The sequence below is a fragment of the Silurus aristotelis genome (genome assembly GCF_946808225.1).
Source record: "Silurus aristotelis genome assembly, chromosome: 10".
NCBI classification, from domain to species: Eukaryota; Metazoa; Chordata; class Actinopteri; order Siluriformes; family Siluridae; genus Silurus; species Silurus aristotelis.
The window spans coordinates 12744985-12762710 of NC_139583.1; the positions used below are offsets into that span (position 1 = coordinate 12744985).

A 17726-nucleotide genomic window follows, 5' to 3' on the forward strand; every position below is an offset into this window, starting at 1 on the left:
CACACCCACCTTCTGTAAATCCCTTCAGAAACAGTTTCCACCTGCCTCTGCTGGTGGAACAGTGTTTCTCTTTGTGTTACTCCAGGCGCTGCCAAGTGGGTCTGTGAAAAGTAGGCAGTGTGTTGGGTGGCTGCGACATGTGCAGAAATGTGTAACCAAACTTTGAGAGCAGAGCTTAGCCTAATGAAAACAATGTTGCTCTGTTGATCCAGCTAGACCTGCGGCTTTTCACTGGTCAGACTCGTCTTGCTGTGCGGGCTCATAGTGAATGAGGGCTTTACTAGAGGAAGCTGGTAAACACATACTGTAACATGAACAAGGATTTAAGGATCCATTCCAACGAATGGGCTCTTTGACAGTCTTTTTTTTTAAGCGATCTTGCTGTTATTGCTTGTAGTCTTGTTTTGCTTGACCTAGTGCACCGTATGCTTATGTCATTGCGCTTCATTGACTTTTGTACCTTAGTACATTGTATGATAGGACGTTGTACAGTTCTGTTTACATCATTCATAATTGATCAAATTCCTAGCTATTTTTTGCTCATTAATTGGATACGCAATAAATATTATTTATTATTTAATTACACTTTATTATAGATATGCTAATTTCTTTTGCAATTGAGACAATAGATGTTGCTCATGTGTTGTTGTCAAGAAAATACCCCAGAGAAGTCTGAGAGGGATTTAATCAGGGACATGCCAAAAACACGAGTTGTGTTATAATGAACTGTCTGGCATGCTGTTAGGAAACAAGAATGTGTTACTTCTGAGCTTAGCAAAAAAAAACTTGATAGACAACAGTGGCTGATTGCCAGGTGGCACAAACAGCTGCGGTTGCCGGTAATGCTTTTATTAAAGAAGACAAATAACAGACAGATAAAAAAAAAAAACACTTGAACGTTCTAACTAGTATACAAAAAGAGGCAGAAGGTCAGGTGATTTACAAACATTGAAAACACAGGAAAGAAGGCTTGGTGTGTTAGTTGTAGAAGAGTCGAGCAGATCCTTTGCAATATATGAAAGTTTTTATTTTTTAAAGCATCTAAATGTCTGAAATCAAGTGTCCTGTGTGAGAAATCAATTGCAGGTCAACATGTCAGTGAGTGTGTTTTAATCAGCTTCCTAGTTCAGTAGTCAGGGCACTGATAAGGGGTTTTAAGAACTGATAAGGCAATTTTAAGAATTGCCTCTATCACAAAATCCATCCAATGGAACTTTGGATCCCTAAAGGTCCTGCAATTAATAATCCAAAAAAATATATAAAAATTTAATAAAATGTGCTCGAAAAAAAAAACTCGAAAAAGTGGTGGACAAAATCTCAGCTAACATCTTTAAGAATCTTTTTTTTTTTTTGGCCCAGACTCTTTTCTTTAATATACCTACACATTTCATCTATCTATCTATCTATCTATCTATCTATCTATCTATCTATCTATCTATCTATCTATCTATCTATCTATCTATCTATCTATCTATCTATCTATCTATCTATCTATCTATCTTTATCAAGTGTATTTGTTTGGGTTTTAACAGTGACTGACTGGGAAATTAATTAGTCATGTCGGTGAGGATTGAGTTAAGTGTCCGATGTTCAGTCAATCAGGGTTCACGATACTGATTCCTGACCTAGGGTGCTATGGAGCTGATTGAGACAAACCCAGTGTGTTATGTGGTTGGGGTATTAAAGTCTGTGGTTGCCATATTTGTTTGCCATGGTGTGTTCCGGGAAATAGATAAAAAAAGATTTGATGCTGATTGGGGCTGATTCCTGCGTGAACATAAATAGAAAAAAAATTGAATCTAGTGATATCTAGTGGGTCAAAGACTTCAAGCCATAATTGATGGTAAGGCATAAAAGGAATTTCATCGTTGTATTGCAATATTTTTATCGTATTATTTATGGTCCTTTCCAATATTTCTAAAATAAATAGATTTTTAAACTAGTGAATATAGACAGTTTATCCTCACCGGGGGTGTGTCAGTAGTGCTTTCTACTAGCTTTATTGTTTGAATTTTATCTACAAACACAGCTGTATTTTACCCTCTTTCAATTAGCATTCTAACATATGGAGCTAGGATTTTACTACCTTTTTTATGTATGTCTTTTGTTTTGGTACTCTGTTTTAATGAGTGTGCTAAGCAGCTTTACAGAATGTAACAGTTAAGGTGAACGATGTGTGTTTATCCCTGATGAGCAAGCCATGGCGACTGTGGCAAGGAAAAACTCCCTTAGATTTATGCTTTCATACTTACTTATATTTAATGTGTTAATTGATTAATTAAAAAGTAAAGGTTTGCTATGATGCTAATGGCATAAATTTACAATTTACATATTTCTACCCATAGTCTATATGATTTTATTAGGGGCCCACATTCAGAAATCTTATAAAAGAATTTGAAATCACAGAAATGTCTGATTGAACTTTAAGATTCGAAAGTCTCAAATTACTGAGGCATAATGTAATGTAAAGTGTCCTTGAGTGTCATGTAAGGTGTCTGTAAATATATTTTATCTTTAATTATTACTCTAATGCAGTTTTATTTTATTTGAAGCTTAGTGCACTTGAGTGCAGAAAGTACAAAAATGTTGTTGTTGTTGTTCTTCTTTTTCTTTCGGCTGCTCCCATTAGGGGTCGCCACAGCGGATCATCTGTCTCCATACCACCCTGTCCTCTATATCTGCCTCTTTTACACCAACTACCTGCATGTCTTCCCTCACCACATCCATGAACCTCCTCCTTGGCCTTCCTCTTTTCCTCCTACCTGGTGGCTCCATCTTTAGCATTTTTCTACCAATATAATTCATGTCCCTTCTCTGCACATGTCCAAACCATCTCAATCTCACCTCCCTCACCTTGTCACCAAAACATCCTACATGTGCTGTCCCTCTAATAAACTCATTTCTAATCTTGTCCATCCTCGTCACTCCCAACGAAAACCTCAACATCTTCAGCTCTGCTACCTCCAGCTCCACCTCCTGTCTTTTACTCAATGCCACTGTCTCTAATCCATACAACATCGCAGGTCTCACCACAGTCCTATAAACTTTCCCTTTCATTCTTGCAGATACTCTTCTATCACAAATCACTCCTGTCACTCTTCTCCACCCACTCCACCCTGGCTGCACTCTTTTCTTTACTTCCCTGAAACACTCTCCATTACTTTGCACTGTTGACCCCAGGTACCTGAACTCCTCCACCTTCTCCACCTCTTCTCCCTGCAACCGCATCACTCCACTGCCCTCCCTCTCATTCACACACATGTACTCTGTCTTACTCCTACTGACTTTCATTCCCCTTCTCTCCAGCGCATATCTCCACCTCTCCAGGCTCTTCTCAACCTGCTCTCTACTCTCACCACAAATCACAATATCATCTGCAAACATCATAGTCCAGGGAGACTCCTGTCTGACCTCGTCCGTCAACCTGTCCATCACCACTGCAAACAGGAAAGGGCTCAGGGCCGATCCTTGATGCAGTCCAACCTTCACCCTGAACCAGTCTGTCGTACCTACTGCACACTTTACTGCCGTCACACTGTCCTCATACATGTCCTGCACCACCCTCACATACTTCTCTGACACACCTCACTTCCTCATACAATACCACAACTCCTCTCTCGGCACCCTGTCGTACGCTTTCTCTAAATCCACAAATACACAATGCAGCTCCTTCTGTCCTTCTCTATACTTCTCCATCAACATCCTTAAAGCAAATAAGGCATCTGTGGTGCTCTTCCTCGGCATGAAACCATACTGTTGCTCACAGATGGTCACCTCTTCTCTCAACCTGGCTTCCACTACTCTTTCCCATAACTTCATGGTGTGACTGATCAACTTAATTCCCCTGTAGTTACTGCAGGTCTGCACATCTCCCTTATGCTTAAAGATCGGTACCAGCACACTCCTTCTCCATTCCTCAGGCATCCTCTCCCCTTCCAGAATCCTGTTAAACAATCTGGTTAAAAACTCCACTGCCATCTCTCCTAAACATCTCCACGCTTCTACCGGTATGTCATCTGGTCCAACCGACTTTCCATTCTTCATCCTCTTAATCGCTGCTCTCACTTCCTCCTTACTAATCCTATCTACATCCTGCTTCACCAACTCCACATCCTCCAACCTTCTCTCTCTCTGATTTTCCTCATTCATCAGCTGCTCAAAATACTCCCTCCATCTTCTCAACACACTCTCCTCACTAGTCAACACATTTCCCTCTCCATCCTTTATTGCTCTAACTTGCAGTACATCCTTCCCAGCTCGGTCCCTCTGCTTGGCCAATCGGTATAAATCCTTTTCTCCTTCCTTAGTGTCCAACCTCTTATACAGTTCCTCATATGCCTTTTCCTTGGCTTTCGCCACATCCCTTTTAACCTGCTGCCGCATCTCCTTGTACTCCTGCCTACTTTTCTCATCACTCTGTCGATCCCACTTCTGTTTTGCCAACCTCTTTCCCCTTATGCTCTCCTGCACTTCCTCATTCCACCACCACGTCTCCTTGTCTTGCTTTCTATTTCCAGATGTCACACCAAGTACTTTTCTAGCTGCCTCCCTCATCACTCCTGCAGTAGTTGCCCAATCATCTGGCACCTCTTCACCACCACCGAGCCCCTGTCTGACCTCTTCCCTGAACCTCACACTACACTCTTCCTCCTTCAGTTTCCACCATCTTATTCTTCTTTCAATCCTTACTTTCCTCCTCTTCTTCTTCGCCTCCAAAACCATCCTACAGACCACCATCCGATGCTGTCTAGCTACACTGTCCCCCGCCAACACCTTACAGTCTCCAATCTCCTTCAGGTTGCATCTCCTACACAGAAGATAATCCACCTGTGTGCACCTTCCTCCACTCTTATACGTCACCCTATGATCCTCCTTCTTCTTAAAATACGTGTTCACCACTGCTATTTCCATCCTTTTAGCAAAATCTACCACCATCTGCCCTTCCACATTCCTCTCCTTAAAACCATACCTACCCATCACCTCCTCATCACCTCTGTTCCCTTCACCTACATGCCCATTAAAGTCTGCCCCAATCACCAATCGTTCTTTCCTAGGTACACCATCTACCACTTCATCTAATTCACTCCAGAATCTTTCTTTCTCCTCCATCTCACAGCCAACTTGTGGAGCATAGGCACTGATGACATTTATCATCATCCCTTCAACTTCCACCTTCACGATCATCACCCTATCAGAAACTCTCTTCACCTCCACTACACTCTTACTGTACGCTTCCTTCAAAATCACCCCTACACCATTTCTCTTCCCATCCACACCATGATAAAACAGTTTAAACCCACCTCCAATGTTCCTGGCCTTACTCCCTTTCCACTTGGTCTCCTGAACACACAACACATCTACCTTTCTCCTCTCCATCATATCAGCTATCTCTCTCCCTTTACCCGTCATAGTACCAACATTTAAAGTACCAACCCGAACCTCTACTCTCCTACACTGCTCCTTTTCCTGCCGTCTCTGTAGACGTCTTCCTCCTCTCCTTCTCCTCCTTCGGCCAACAGTAGCCCAATTTCCACCGGTACCCTGTCGGCTAACGATACCTGTGGCGGTCGTTGTTAACCCGGGCCTCGACCGATCCGGTATGAAATTCTCATTTGTGATCCGCATATTTGATTTGGCACATGTTTTACACTGGATGCCCTTCCTAACGCAACCCTCCCCATTTACCCGGGCTTGGGACCGGCACTAAGAGTACACTGGCTTGTGCCCCCCTAATGGCTGGGTTAAAGTACAAAAATGTTGTTAATGTTCATTATTTCCCCAATTCAGCAGCTCCATGTACTAAATTGTTTAGCATACAATTAATTGTTGTTAAGTTACTATAGTTCTTTCATAGTAGAATATGGGTTCAGGTATAGGCATTAGTAAAGAGATAAACCACATAAAATATCTCATTATTTATCTCAATACTCCTTGCTCCACTGTATGGATGTACAATCCTAATGCAAACCCTGAGAAGAGCTGATGCAAAAATGTGTTTATTCACCAACGATTTGTCTAGTGATGCACACAAACAGCATGCCTGGCTTTAAATGCGGTCATGTGTACTGTCTTATTCCTGAACCAAACGCTAGATCGGCAGCTCCTAATTGCTTGGTAAAAAATCCCACAAAATGCGCCTGGGGTTGTCAGTTCAAAGTCTGCTGAGCCACTTTGAACAGGCACAGCACTCGCAGATTCTCGCGGTCTTATTATAAGCAGAGCTGAGAACAGCCATTAAATTTCCTTTTCAATTAAAGATATTTATAGTAGCTGATCCAGTGAACAAATGTTCTCTCTCTCTCTCTCTCTCTCTCTCTCTCTCTCTCTCTCTCTCTCTCTCTCTCTCTCTCTCTCTCTCTCTTTCTTTTTTTTTTTTTTACTGTTCATGGGTTTTAATGGCAATTCAGTCACATCCATCAGGTCTGCTTTGTTTCTTTCCGGTCAGTTGCAGTGACTTATACAAGCAGACATACAGTAGGGGTGTTTTTTTTTTTTTTTTTATAACAAAAACAAGTAAACTGTGTGAAGGTTCTGTTCATGCTTCTGAACATTGAGACACTCACAGATAAGTTTTTATAGAGAGAAAGGCCTGAGGGAATGTAATCAAATGTTTAATAACGATCAACAGAGATCAACAGGAAATAATATTTCTGGTCAGCAAAACACGAACTTCTGAAGTGTCATGTAGAAGATTTAGAGCATTTTAAATGTGTTTGTATGTTTTTGTATGCGTTCATTAGGCAAACAGCAGCTTTTTTTTTTTAACTGTGCATAAAATATTAGATGACCAAACATTAGAGACAAACATATTCACTGTGACCAATGTGTTTTTGCTTGGTAGGAGGACATAATAGTTATCATTTAACCTCCTTCAAGAAGGGCTTGGAGCTTTTTGTCCTTAATTGTACCGTCAAAATACAAAAGATAAAACTGGAGAGAGCAAGCAAGAGCGAGAGAGAATATGAGCTGTCACCAACAAATGGTAATTCCTTATTTTTTTGTAGTGAAGCAAACAAAGCAGGAAAGGAGCTAAAGCTGAATATGATACTTTAGTCAACTATATAAAATGTTAATAGGTTGTAATACACCGGTTAGGTTTCTTACTTGGAATATTCAAGAACTTTTTTATCAACACTTATACAGTATATACACATTGATTTATTTGTAAGCATTGTGTTACATATTACACAGTCTCACTACTGACTTAGAACCTTTAACTGCATGCATTTGTACATTCTGTCTTCCTCAGTGTGTATATCGCAGTGGAACTGAGATAATGAGACACTAACGGTCCTGTTTCTTGCACATTAAAACCCTGGAGTTTAGAGAGTCATCAGGGGGGCATACGGAGGGGGGCACCCACTTTGTGTGCAATTTGGCGAATAGTCCTCAGTGCTCTAGTTTGTATTGTGCGTTATAGGATTTGCCATATGTTTTGTCCTTTTTGAGCCACATTCATGTATGAATATATTTTGAAACATACTGGTGACAAAAATGCTGGTAGAGAGCTTTATTTCAGATACCATAGTGGGTGAAGCCAGTTTATTTTGTGTTTTATTTACTTGGAATGATGGATGATAAAGTAGGTTAAAAAAAAGTGAACAGAAAGTGCACACAGTATCATGCTATTTGCTTGTTTATTGTGGACCATTTTTGGTGGATAGCACAACCCACATGAAAATCTTCTCTGAATCCCAGGTCAGAGCCACAATAGAAACAAAGTATACCTTGTCTTATATTTGGACTTCTATGGCATACAAGATTCAGGATTCTTTAGCATTCAAGAACCATATAACCAGCTAACAATGACTGAATTGCACACAAATAACTGAAATGTAGTCTACATGACTGACTCAACTTAAACATATCAGCATCAATCAGACTTACAGGGGGCTCAGAGCTGCAGTTTTGGTCAGTAACCAAAATCTATAACAGATTTACACAAACACTATAGCTTGTTATTTTATCTTTGTAATTGGTAAATACTGCAAAAATCTGAATGTATAAATAATTTTTAATGGTTTTAGATTTTTTTACTTTGGAGAAAGAAAACTTACAAAAGGAAAGTAAACACAGATATATACACATATACAGAAAAATATTATAACAGATACCTGTACCACTGCTTACAGTGATTAAAACGTCCCACAGTCACTGAATAATGGATGGTTTGGAAGTCATTTTAAATTATTGTTGATACATAATGTCTTCATTAGATGCTTTTAAATAAAAAAAATTAAATGTAAACCAAACAACTTGAGCCTGCAGGTTTATTTAGCTATTATAACTATAACTTACTTAGCTACAAGCCACGGTTTTTATTTACAAATATTTCAAATGTTATTTGTTGAACTAAGTGCTCTATTGGCACTTCATTCAGATTATGTTTCTGCTGTCAGCTTATGTAAAACAGTGCTAATGAAGTGCACTTTTAAAAGAGGTGGCATAATCAGGAATCACTTTTACACAAAGAATTCACAGTGTGATCTGCACAATGAAAATGATAACCATGCCTTTTAGCTAAAAAGAACAAGTCTAGCTTTCTTTTTCTTCTTTAGTAAAACCTACAATATTCCATCGACCATCACCTCTATATCCCTGAGCTTAGAGAGCAATGTTTCCATGGATACAGGAAGGAATTATTATTTTTTATTAACTCAAGACACACAGGCAGAAACATATAACATATATATATATATATATATATATATATATATATATATATATATATATATATATATATATATATACATACAAACATATATTAAATATTTTTATAAAAAAATATAAATAAATATAAAACAGTCAGAATTAAAACCTTCAACGCAACATGCATTTATTCATGACGTCTTTTCTTTACTCGTATACAAAAACAAATTTACTCCACTAAAAAATGTTTTTACTACACTAAACATTTGTTTTACTGATGCTCTATGTCTCAGATCAAGAACAAAAATCCACCATGATGCACACATCCGGTAATTAAAATTGTCCGTGTGGAAACATAGCAATTGGTGTCCTGATGATTTACGTACTTTAAAACACCAAAATGACTTTAAAACATTTACAAGAATATTCTTACAAGCTGCCTTGTCCACTGAAAATTTAAACAGGCTTGTCTGTTTGAGCAACGGCCTCAGTAAAAGAAAGGGAAGTAATGGGAACCTGTGGTTTTTCTATGTTCTTTTTTTTTCATGTAATTAATAGGCATGAACAAGTTTTAAGAAAAACGTCTACTGTCTTTGAAACATGTCTATGTTCTTTATGCTCTATGTTTATGGTGGTTTCAATAATAATAAACATATATTTACATACATTTAGCATCCATATTTGTCCATGTCCATGTTGATTAGAGTATTAAAACCTTGAAAAGTATTAATTTAAGGTACATTTAGAACAAATAAAATTAGTATAAGTTGGGATTAATCATGAGTTAACTAATGACAATCATGCAATTAACTGACAGCCCTAACATATATATATACAGTAAATATATCCTTTGTGTGTGTGCCAGGGGATTCAAACCTGCAATCCACCCCCCTGGCTATGCCTTTGATTAGTGGGGAAATGTCCACAGCATGCCCAGAGCATGGTACACCTATGACATGTACTTTCAGGGCACAGAAAGCATCTTTTCTATTTATGTTGTGTCCTGACCACTCCTGAGGGGTTGTGTGACGTCCCATCCTGAGGACAGTGGGGAAGCTTGAATCAGTGCCTGTTGTTCACCACTTCTCAGCATCACATTATTCCCTAAAGGAATATGGTCTTGGCTCTGTCTGCTGTTTTTTAACCCCTGCATGACCACATTGCACACCATGTTTCAGGACATTTTATTTTGCCACTTTGTTGTCAAGGTAAAATGGATAAAAGACATTGTTTCCTTTCTTTTTCAGAGTAATGCAAATGTCGGCCACAGAAGGGGCAACAAACCATTATTTTTTTACTAGTCTGTATACAGCGTTCTTATCCCATTTTCCCCCACTGATTCCTTTAATTTTAGGCAACTGTCCAAATTGATAGAGGAGTACGATCTGTCGTGACATTTCGGCGTGGGTGGCGTAAGGGCTGTTTTTTTTAGAGACCATGCTGTTGAAGTGCTCCGGGACACTGATGAGCAAATGCAGTGTGTTGGTGCAGTAGCAGCAGTTGTGCAGCTGGAAAACAGATTCATTATCCTGGGCATGCTGAGCAGAGTCAGAACTCTGTGCTAAATCAAAGTGTCGAGGAAGCGCAACTGTGGAAAGCAGCAGGAGGAGGAAAAAGTGACAGTGTAAATTCCCCTCTAGCACTTACACCCTCCCTTCACTCTCTGCCTGCTGGAGTGTGAGTAGGGGATGTTTCATCATGTGCCTCCCCACACACTTTCAATTTTTATATCTCATTCAGAGCAGGGTTATGGGGCTCGATTGTATGTTGTGGTTACCAAACTTGCAAATTTATTTGGATTCAGCATCTGCAAATTATTCTGGTAGTTGGCCACATTTAGTTCTGATACACTGTAAGACTTTTCTTTGTGCTTTCTAAGATGCATTATTTTAACAGCAGTGAGGCAGTCATTATATATTAAGGAGTTAAAGACAAACATACAATTCAAATTGTATATATTGTAGGTTTTAAGTTTAAGACCCCCTATTGACTAAAATCTAAGACCTCTGCTCTGTAACATGCTTTTGGAATGAAAAAAATATATATACAGTATATATTTTAAGTATTGTCCTCTTCTTCCTGGTATTTCTTATACTTACATGTGTTATTTGGTTGGTAAAGAACACAAGGCTCTGCTACAGAGCCTTTTAAATGGTACTTGTAATGTTACCATTGGTAACTGGTAGTTGTCAGTAAAGAAAAGTATATTCACTGTTCAGAACTCAGATATATCAAAAGTCCATTCATTCCATCCCACACCTGACATTCACACTACTATATTTAAACATTCACTTAATAGAGAGAAAAGTGACGGAAGTTCAAGAAAATGTTTTCTCATGAGACTGTATGAAGGACAGTGTATAAAGTGTGTGTGTGTGTAATGGTGCTTTCACACTCGGGGAAGAAAAGCAATGGCCAGAGCACCTTTTGTGCTGATATAGAAAAGCAGCTAATGAGATGTTCACACTGTAACCATAACAACGCTTTTACTGGTTCTAACTTGCTTTGGCTAACTAATCAGGTTGCAAACAACCATTTCAACCCATATTTTTTTAAGTCCTTATTAATGCAACTCCTATTTCAACTTTTGCTACTATTTATTATTATTATTATTATTATTATTATTATTATTATTATTATTATTATTATTATTATTATTACTACCGTAATTATGGGCTGGTTGGTTAACTGAGATTGATGTTATGGTTACAGTGTGTGTCACTGTGTGAGCCATTTACCCCGTATTAAAAAAAGGTGTTCCAGTTAAAAAAATTTCTGTGGAATAAAGTGTGAAAGCACACATTTTTCTGTTGCACATCAGTGTTATTACTAGCCAGCCAAGGAGACAGGGTGACACTATCAGCTGAGCAAGAAGGCAGGGTGACGTCTTCAGCCGGTTAAAGGAAAAAGGGCAGCATTCTCAGCTGGGCAGAGAGGCTGAGAGAAGTCAATTCGCGAATATAAAACAAAAAATATAAGCAAAACACAAAATAAATACAAATGTAAATAAAGAACAGAAACAAGCCTGAACATGAATATAAGCATTAGCATGCAAAAGCATGAAATAACAACCAGCATGGAACAACAAACGGAAGACCATGAGTGCTGTGAAGGTCGAAGTTACATACAAGTGCTAATCAAGGTGACAAGAAAAGGATGTGAGTGATTAGAGATATGTCCCCCAGTCATGTGATGTTGCAGTGGTTGATGTTAATTGTAGTCCAGGACTATAATTATAACACACTGTCAGTTTTTTATTCAGCAGTTTACTCCTGACAGCCAGTCAGGGTGTGTGTGTTGATTTGAACATAACATTTTACCAACCTGCTAAAGTAAGCATTTATAATACGTATAAGCAGCAACATTACTATATATCCTTAATACTAACATTTACTTACATATAAATGAGACATGAGACATTAACTTCCTTAGATATGGGGTTTTAGCCAGATGGACTATTTTATCACACATTTTCTGTGTTATTATCGAAACCCAATAGACATGTTTTTTATTTGTATTTTTTATATAATTTATGTTAAGTGGTTATGAAATGTGTTATTCGGGATGGAAACTAGTATATACAGTATCTAACAAAAGTGAGTACAACCCTTCACATTTCAGCAACCATTTTAGTATATATTCTTAAGTGACAATACTATAGAAATGAAACTTGGATATTTTTTAGAGTAGTCAATTTGAAGCCTGAAACCTCTAAAAATAACTAAACGTAGAGCCATTATTGTCAAAATAGTTGGCACCAAACGTGAGTACACCCAAAGTAAACATGTCAAAACTGTGTCCAATGTGTCAATAGTGTGTGTGAGCACCATTGTTATGTAGCACTGCCTTAATCCTCCTGGGAATGGAATTCACCAGAGCTGCACAGGTTGTTGCTGGGATCCTCATCCATTCCTCCATATTCACATCACGGAGCTCCTGGATGTTAGACACATGGTGCTTCTCCATCTTTCTCGTGGGCACTTGTGATGCCCCACAAGTGCTCAATGGGGTTCAGGTCTGGAGAAAAACTTGGCCACTGCATCACCTTTACCTTCATCTTCCTCAGCAAAGCAGTAGTCATTTGGGCGGTGTGTTTGAGGTTGTTATTATGTTGGAAAACTGCAGTTTGGCCCATTTTCTGAAAGGAGCGCCACATATTCTGCTTCAGAATGTCACAGTACATGTTGGAATCTGGGAAGCCCCCCAGTACCAGCAGCACCATGATGTTACCACCACCATGCTTGACTACAGGCAAGACACAATTTTCTCGGTACTCCTCAACAGGGCATCGCCACACATGCTGGACACCATCTGAGCCTTATTTTAGTCTCATTAGACCATAGGACATGGCTCCAGTAATTCATGCTCTTGGACAGGTTGTCTTCTGCAAACTGTTTGCAGGTTTTCTTGTGAGCCAGCTTCAGAAGAGGCTTCCTTCTGGAAGGACGGCCATGCAAACCGAGTTGCCATGTGTGGCGTATGGTCTAAGCACTGACAAGCAGACCTTCCACTTCTACAAACTCTAAAGCAATGTTAGCAGCAATCATGCATCTGTTTTTTAAAACAGCTTTTGCACCTGATGCATGAGGACTCATCTTCTTTAACTGACCCGTTTGAGTCCTGTTCTGAGTGAATATTTGCATGAAATGCAAAACATAAAACTGCTTGTTGTTTTTTAATTAACGTAGTTTATTATTATTATCATTTGTGAACATCCGCAGTTTACATTTTTTAAACAATTTTAAATAAAATGCCTGCTTGGATAAATATATAAAAATTTTATAACATTTTATCAATATAAAATCTTAAAAAATAAAGTAGAATAAATCTAATTTATTTTTATTTTTATTTTATTTTAAAATATACACTTTTTATTATATTGATTAATATGAGTAATAAATTAAATTTGATTCTGAATCCGATTCTGATTCTGAAGCAAACGCTAAGCAATTCATATCGCGAGTCATAAAACTGGAAGTGTTCGCGATTTTGATCATGAGCAAAACAACGCATTACAAACCGTATTTCGGCACGGTACAAATTATTTGCAGTACAGATTAATAGCCACTGTGTCAATGTGCAAACTCTAGTTTCTTTTTCATACCCCTGGCATAGTTGCATATGTTTTCAAGTTTAATTATAATAATAAAAAAAATGGACCCAAAGTGCAAGGCGGAGCCAAAACAAACTTGCGTTCGGCCACTTAATATGTTCCTGAGGGAACTCGGGTTTGAACTATGTTCCGCACATCAAAAGGATTGCAATCGGTACACATGTACCGAAATCCCTGTACCGAAAAAGTTTGGTACAAATACGTGTACCGTTACACCCCTAATATATATATGTATTACCTATGTATTATGTATTATATTACCTCTAACCAATAACCAATACTCATTTATTGTAACTCTAACTCCACTTCATTGTAATTGTTGAATTTTCCCTCTTAATATTTAATTATATCATCAGATTATAATAATCTGCTAAATGGTTTGCCTTTATTTGATCGCTAATGCAATACACGCATAAATTGGGAGTATTGCATGTAAATTAAATGTATATAACGGTACATTGGGACAGTATAAATATGATATGTAAAGGAGAGTAGGCTCCTGAGTGGAACAAGAGAAAAAGTTTTAGAATATGCAGATTCATATCATGATGATTCCACAGCCTTCTATTTGCTGGCAGCATTTGAAGCCAGATTTGCTGTGTTGTCTGGTTGGTAGATGATAGTGCATGCTCATTAATCATACTAACCGTAATCATAGTAATGCTGGCCAATTATGGGCATCTCTGAACTCCTGTATGTAGAAATGTGTAGACGGTGCTTTCCTCCAAGCGCGTTACACTTCCCTGTGATGCAGAATATGGAGCAGTTTGAAAAGATGGGATTGGCGGCATTGTATGTCATGGACGAATCATGTGTTAGCCTTTACTTCCAGGTTGATAGCTGTCTTGTTATAGGCAAGAGCTGGGGAAAAATGGAGAGAAGAATTATGTCCATATAGTTCAAGTTGGTTTATCATTTGAGCTCATTTCAGAGCCAGTTTTTCTGTCAGAGTAGTGCAGCAATAAAAAGACAAATGGGTACAAAAAGGAAAGTCACACCATCATTGCTAGAAAGCTCTGTATACTGCAGGTAGTCAGTTTCAAACACTGTATGAAGAACATTACAATGGCTCATTAAGGAGAAATATGAGCATTAATGACACATCCTTGAGTAACTTCACCCTTGTCTCTGTGTGTTATCCTAAATTATATTAATGTCAACAGCTTGCTAAATAGCAGCACTCATTCCACAGTTTACTGACAGATTGTGAATGTATATTTGTACACACTACCACACAGAGTTTTAACAATGGGAAGGCATTCAGACAACCTTTGGCTTGGTCACACTGTTAGTCTAACAAAAAATTAATACATTAATGTCTGATGAAGTGGCTAATGCGCACTGGTCTGCAGCTTTTGATTTATGCTAATGCTAATGCAGACAGACAGACAGACAGACAGACAGACAGACAGACAGACAGACAGACAGACAGACAGACAGACAGATAGATAGATAGATAGATAGATAGATAGATAGATAGATAGATAGATAGATAGATAGATAGATAGATGCAAATGTCTACACAAATGTATTTAATTTTGCTTTTAATTTTACTTTACTTTTTACATTTTAATACTTAGGTTTATATTTAACATTTGCTTTCATTATTTATAATGATATTTTACAAAGTACGGTAAGTTAGCAAGCACTTTTATTTTTCAGGGCTCCTGAGTGTCAGAACAGAAACGTGTAAACCCCATCATGGTCATTATATGTCCGAATCGCTGAGGTTGGCAGTCTTTGGCATGCTTGACAATTACAATAACAGTAATGCTAGCCAATCAGTGTCTGTGAACTCATGTGGGTGAGAGCACTATCACCTCGTTATATTAAGCTTCCTCATTAGAACGAGCAGCAGTTGAAAAAGATGGCGCTGGTTTCACAAGCATTCAGAAGGTTTACACTATATGGACAAAAGTTTGTGGACAGCTGCTAATAAGTTTTGAACATTCTGTTCCATGTTTAGTCCAATTTGCTGTTATAATAACCTCCACTCTTCTGGGACGATGTGGAGATTTGTGCTCATTCAGCTATAAGGGTCTGATGTAGGGGGAGGAGGCCTCGGGTGCAGTCAGTGTTTTATCCCAAAGGTATTCAATAGGGTCGAGCTCTATAGCAGGCCACTCAAGATCTTCAGTCCAACCCATGTACATCATATATTCATGGAGTTGGCTTTGTGCACAGGGGCAGTGTCATGGGAAACAAAAACCTACAGTTATTTTAAACACAAGCACTTATGTGGTCATTTATATTTAGTTTGATTAAAAAGTTTATAGGTACACTATCCTATTTATTTATTTATGGTTGACTGCCATAATTGGATTATTTATACCATATCTCTTTTTTTCTACAGCAATACTTCACATTGCTGATTATTACTGACGGCGTGATCAGTGACATGGATGAGACGCGTCATGCGATAGTACAAGCTGCCAAACTGCCCATGTCCATCATTATTATTGGAGTGGGCAATGCCGACTTTGCCGCAATGGAGTTTCTGGATGGAGACAGCAGCGCACTACGTTCCTACACTGGAGAAGAGGCGATCAGGGACATAGTGCAGTTTGTCCCGTTCAGGGACTTCCGCAACGTGAGTACCTGTTTTTTTGGGTTTTTTTCTGTTGAAATTTCCCTGTGTTGGTTTCAACCACCAGCTCACATTTTCTACTTCACAAGCTCTTTTTCCCTGGTACTGTTATGTAAGGACACATCTTTTATGCACAGAGCTACATTATTGTTGCTGAGACAGGTTACAGGTTGCTGCGCTGCGCTACGCTGTTACGCTGTCAATATTACAGCGTGTAATTTGACCCCAAGTTGTTGGCTTTCTCATTTAATCAATACTGTGGGCGCTACTAGGCTGCATGTGATGGCTCTGTGTTCTGGATCAGTTCCAGAGCTTTTGTGTGGGAGTGGGAGTGGGAGTTTTGCAGACCACGTGACTTCCTCAACAGTGCGAGAGAGAGCGAACACAATGCTCCCTGCGGCATTCTTCACTACAAATTGAAGTTCATTTCAAGTACTGAACACATTCAGCACTTCATTACCCAATCAGTGCATCTGCCTCAGTAATAGGGAGATCGCAGCTTCAGGAACCTAATGAGAAATCCTTAGTTCTGGCATGTCATCAGCTGACTGCATTGTATGCTTGTGTTTGTTTGTTTTTTTCTCACAGGCTCCAAAGGAAACTTTAGCCAAATCAGTGTTGGCCGAGTTGCCTCAACAGGTTACCCAGTATTTCAAACAGAGGAACCTGTCGCCTAGAAACACGATGGCGGAGTGAAAGTTTGAAGCGTGGGGTTCACACTGCATGTTGCCAAAATGTACTTACTGTTTACAAAAAAAAGAAAAAAAAGATTTCTTGACAATTCTGAAGGACAAAGCGCATGCCTTTCTAGAAATAATTGTTTTTAATAAATAAATGTTTTTATTTATTGTTTTATATATGCCAAGTTGGAAAACAAGATGCAATGTAAGGTTGTTTGTGTGTGTCAAGACACTAACTCCATTAATGAAAGGGTTCTTAATTCTAGTACCAGGTTTGGCAAAAGAGAACCATCAAAATCAAAAGTCACTGAGAATTAGAGCTGAGGAACCTTTGCTAAATATTTACAGAGGAAAAGAGAACTTTTTGAATGTATATTTGTGTTTTAAAGATTATATTATCTTTCAGAATTGTAATTTTTCTGTAGTGCTTTGTAATTTGTCCAATGTATAGTACCATGGTCATGGTGTTTTTTTTGTTTTTGTTTTGCTTTTATACAGTTTGGTCAGTTTTTGTTACTGTACTCAGGTCAATAAATATCACTTGAGGTGTTGCTAGCAATGGAGCATGTGTCATGAGATGTGACCACGTCATATTACATGTGCCTCCTCAGTGAGGTTTAACCTACAACCGAGTGTTTATAGAACGTTTACTAGTATGCAGAGCACGAATCTGCAATTAGACAGGATAAACATACTT

At 38.5% G+C, this 17726-nt stretch overlaps 1 protein-coding gene across 1 annotated transcript in view; it reads left to right on the top strand.

Annotated features, from left to right (window-relative positions):
- Positions 1-17590, top strand: part of cpne2 (copine II) — a 47938-nt gene extending 30348 nt beyond the window's left edge. The window contains exons 15-16 of the mRNA XM_083552090.1: positions 16116-16352; positions 16938-17590. Of these exons, the coding sequence (XP_083408216.1) occupies positions 16116-16352; positions 16938-17045 (345 nt within the window). The 3' untranslated portion in view covers positions 17046-17590. The remainder of the gene's footprint in view (positions 1-16115; positions 16353-16937) is intronic.
- The last annotated feature ends 136 nt before the right edge of the window (positions 17591-17726 follow it).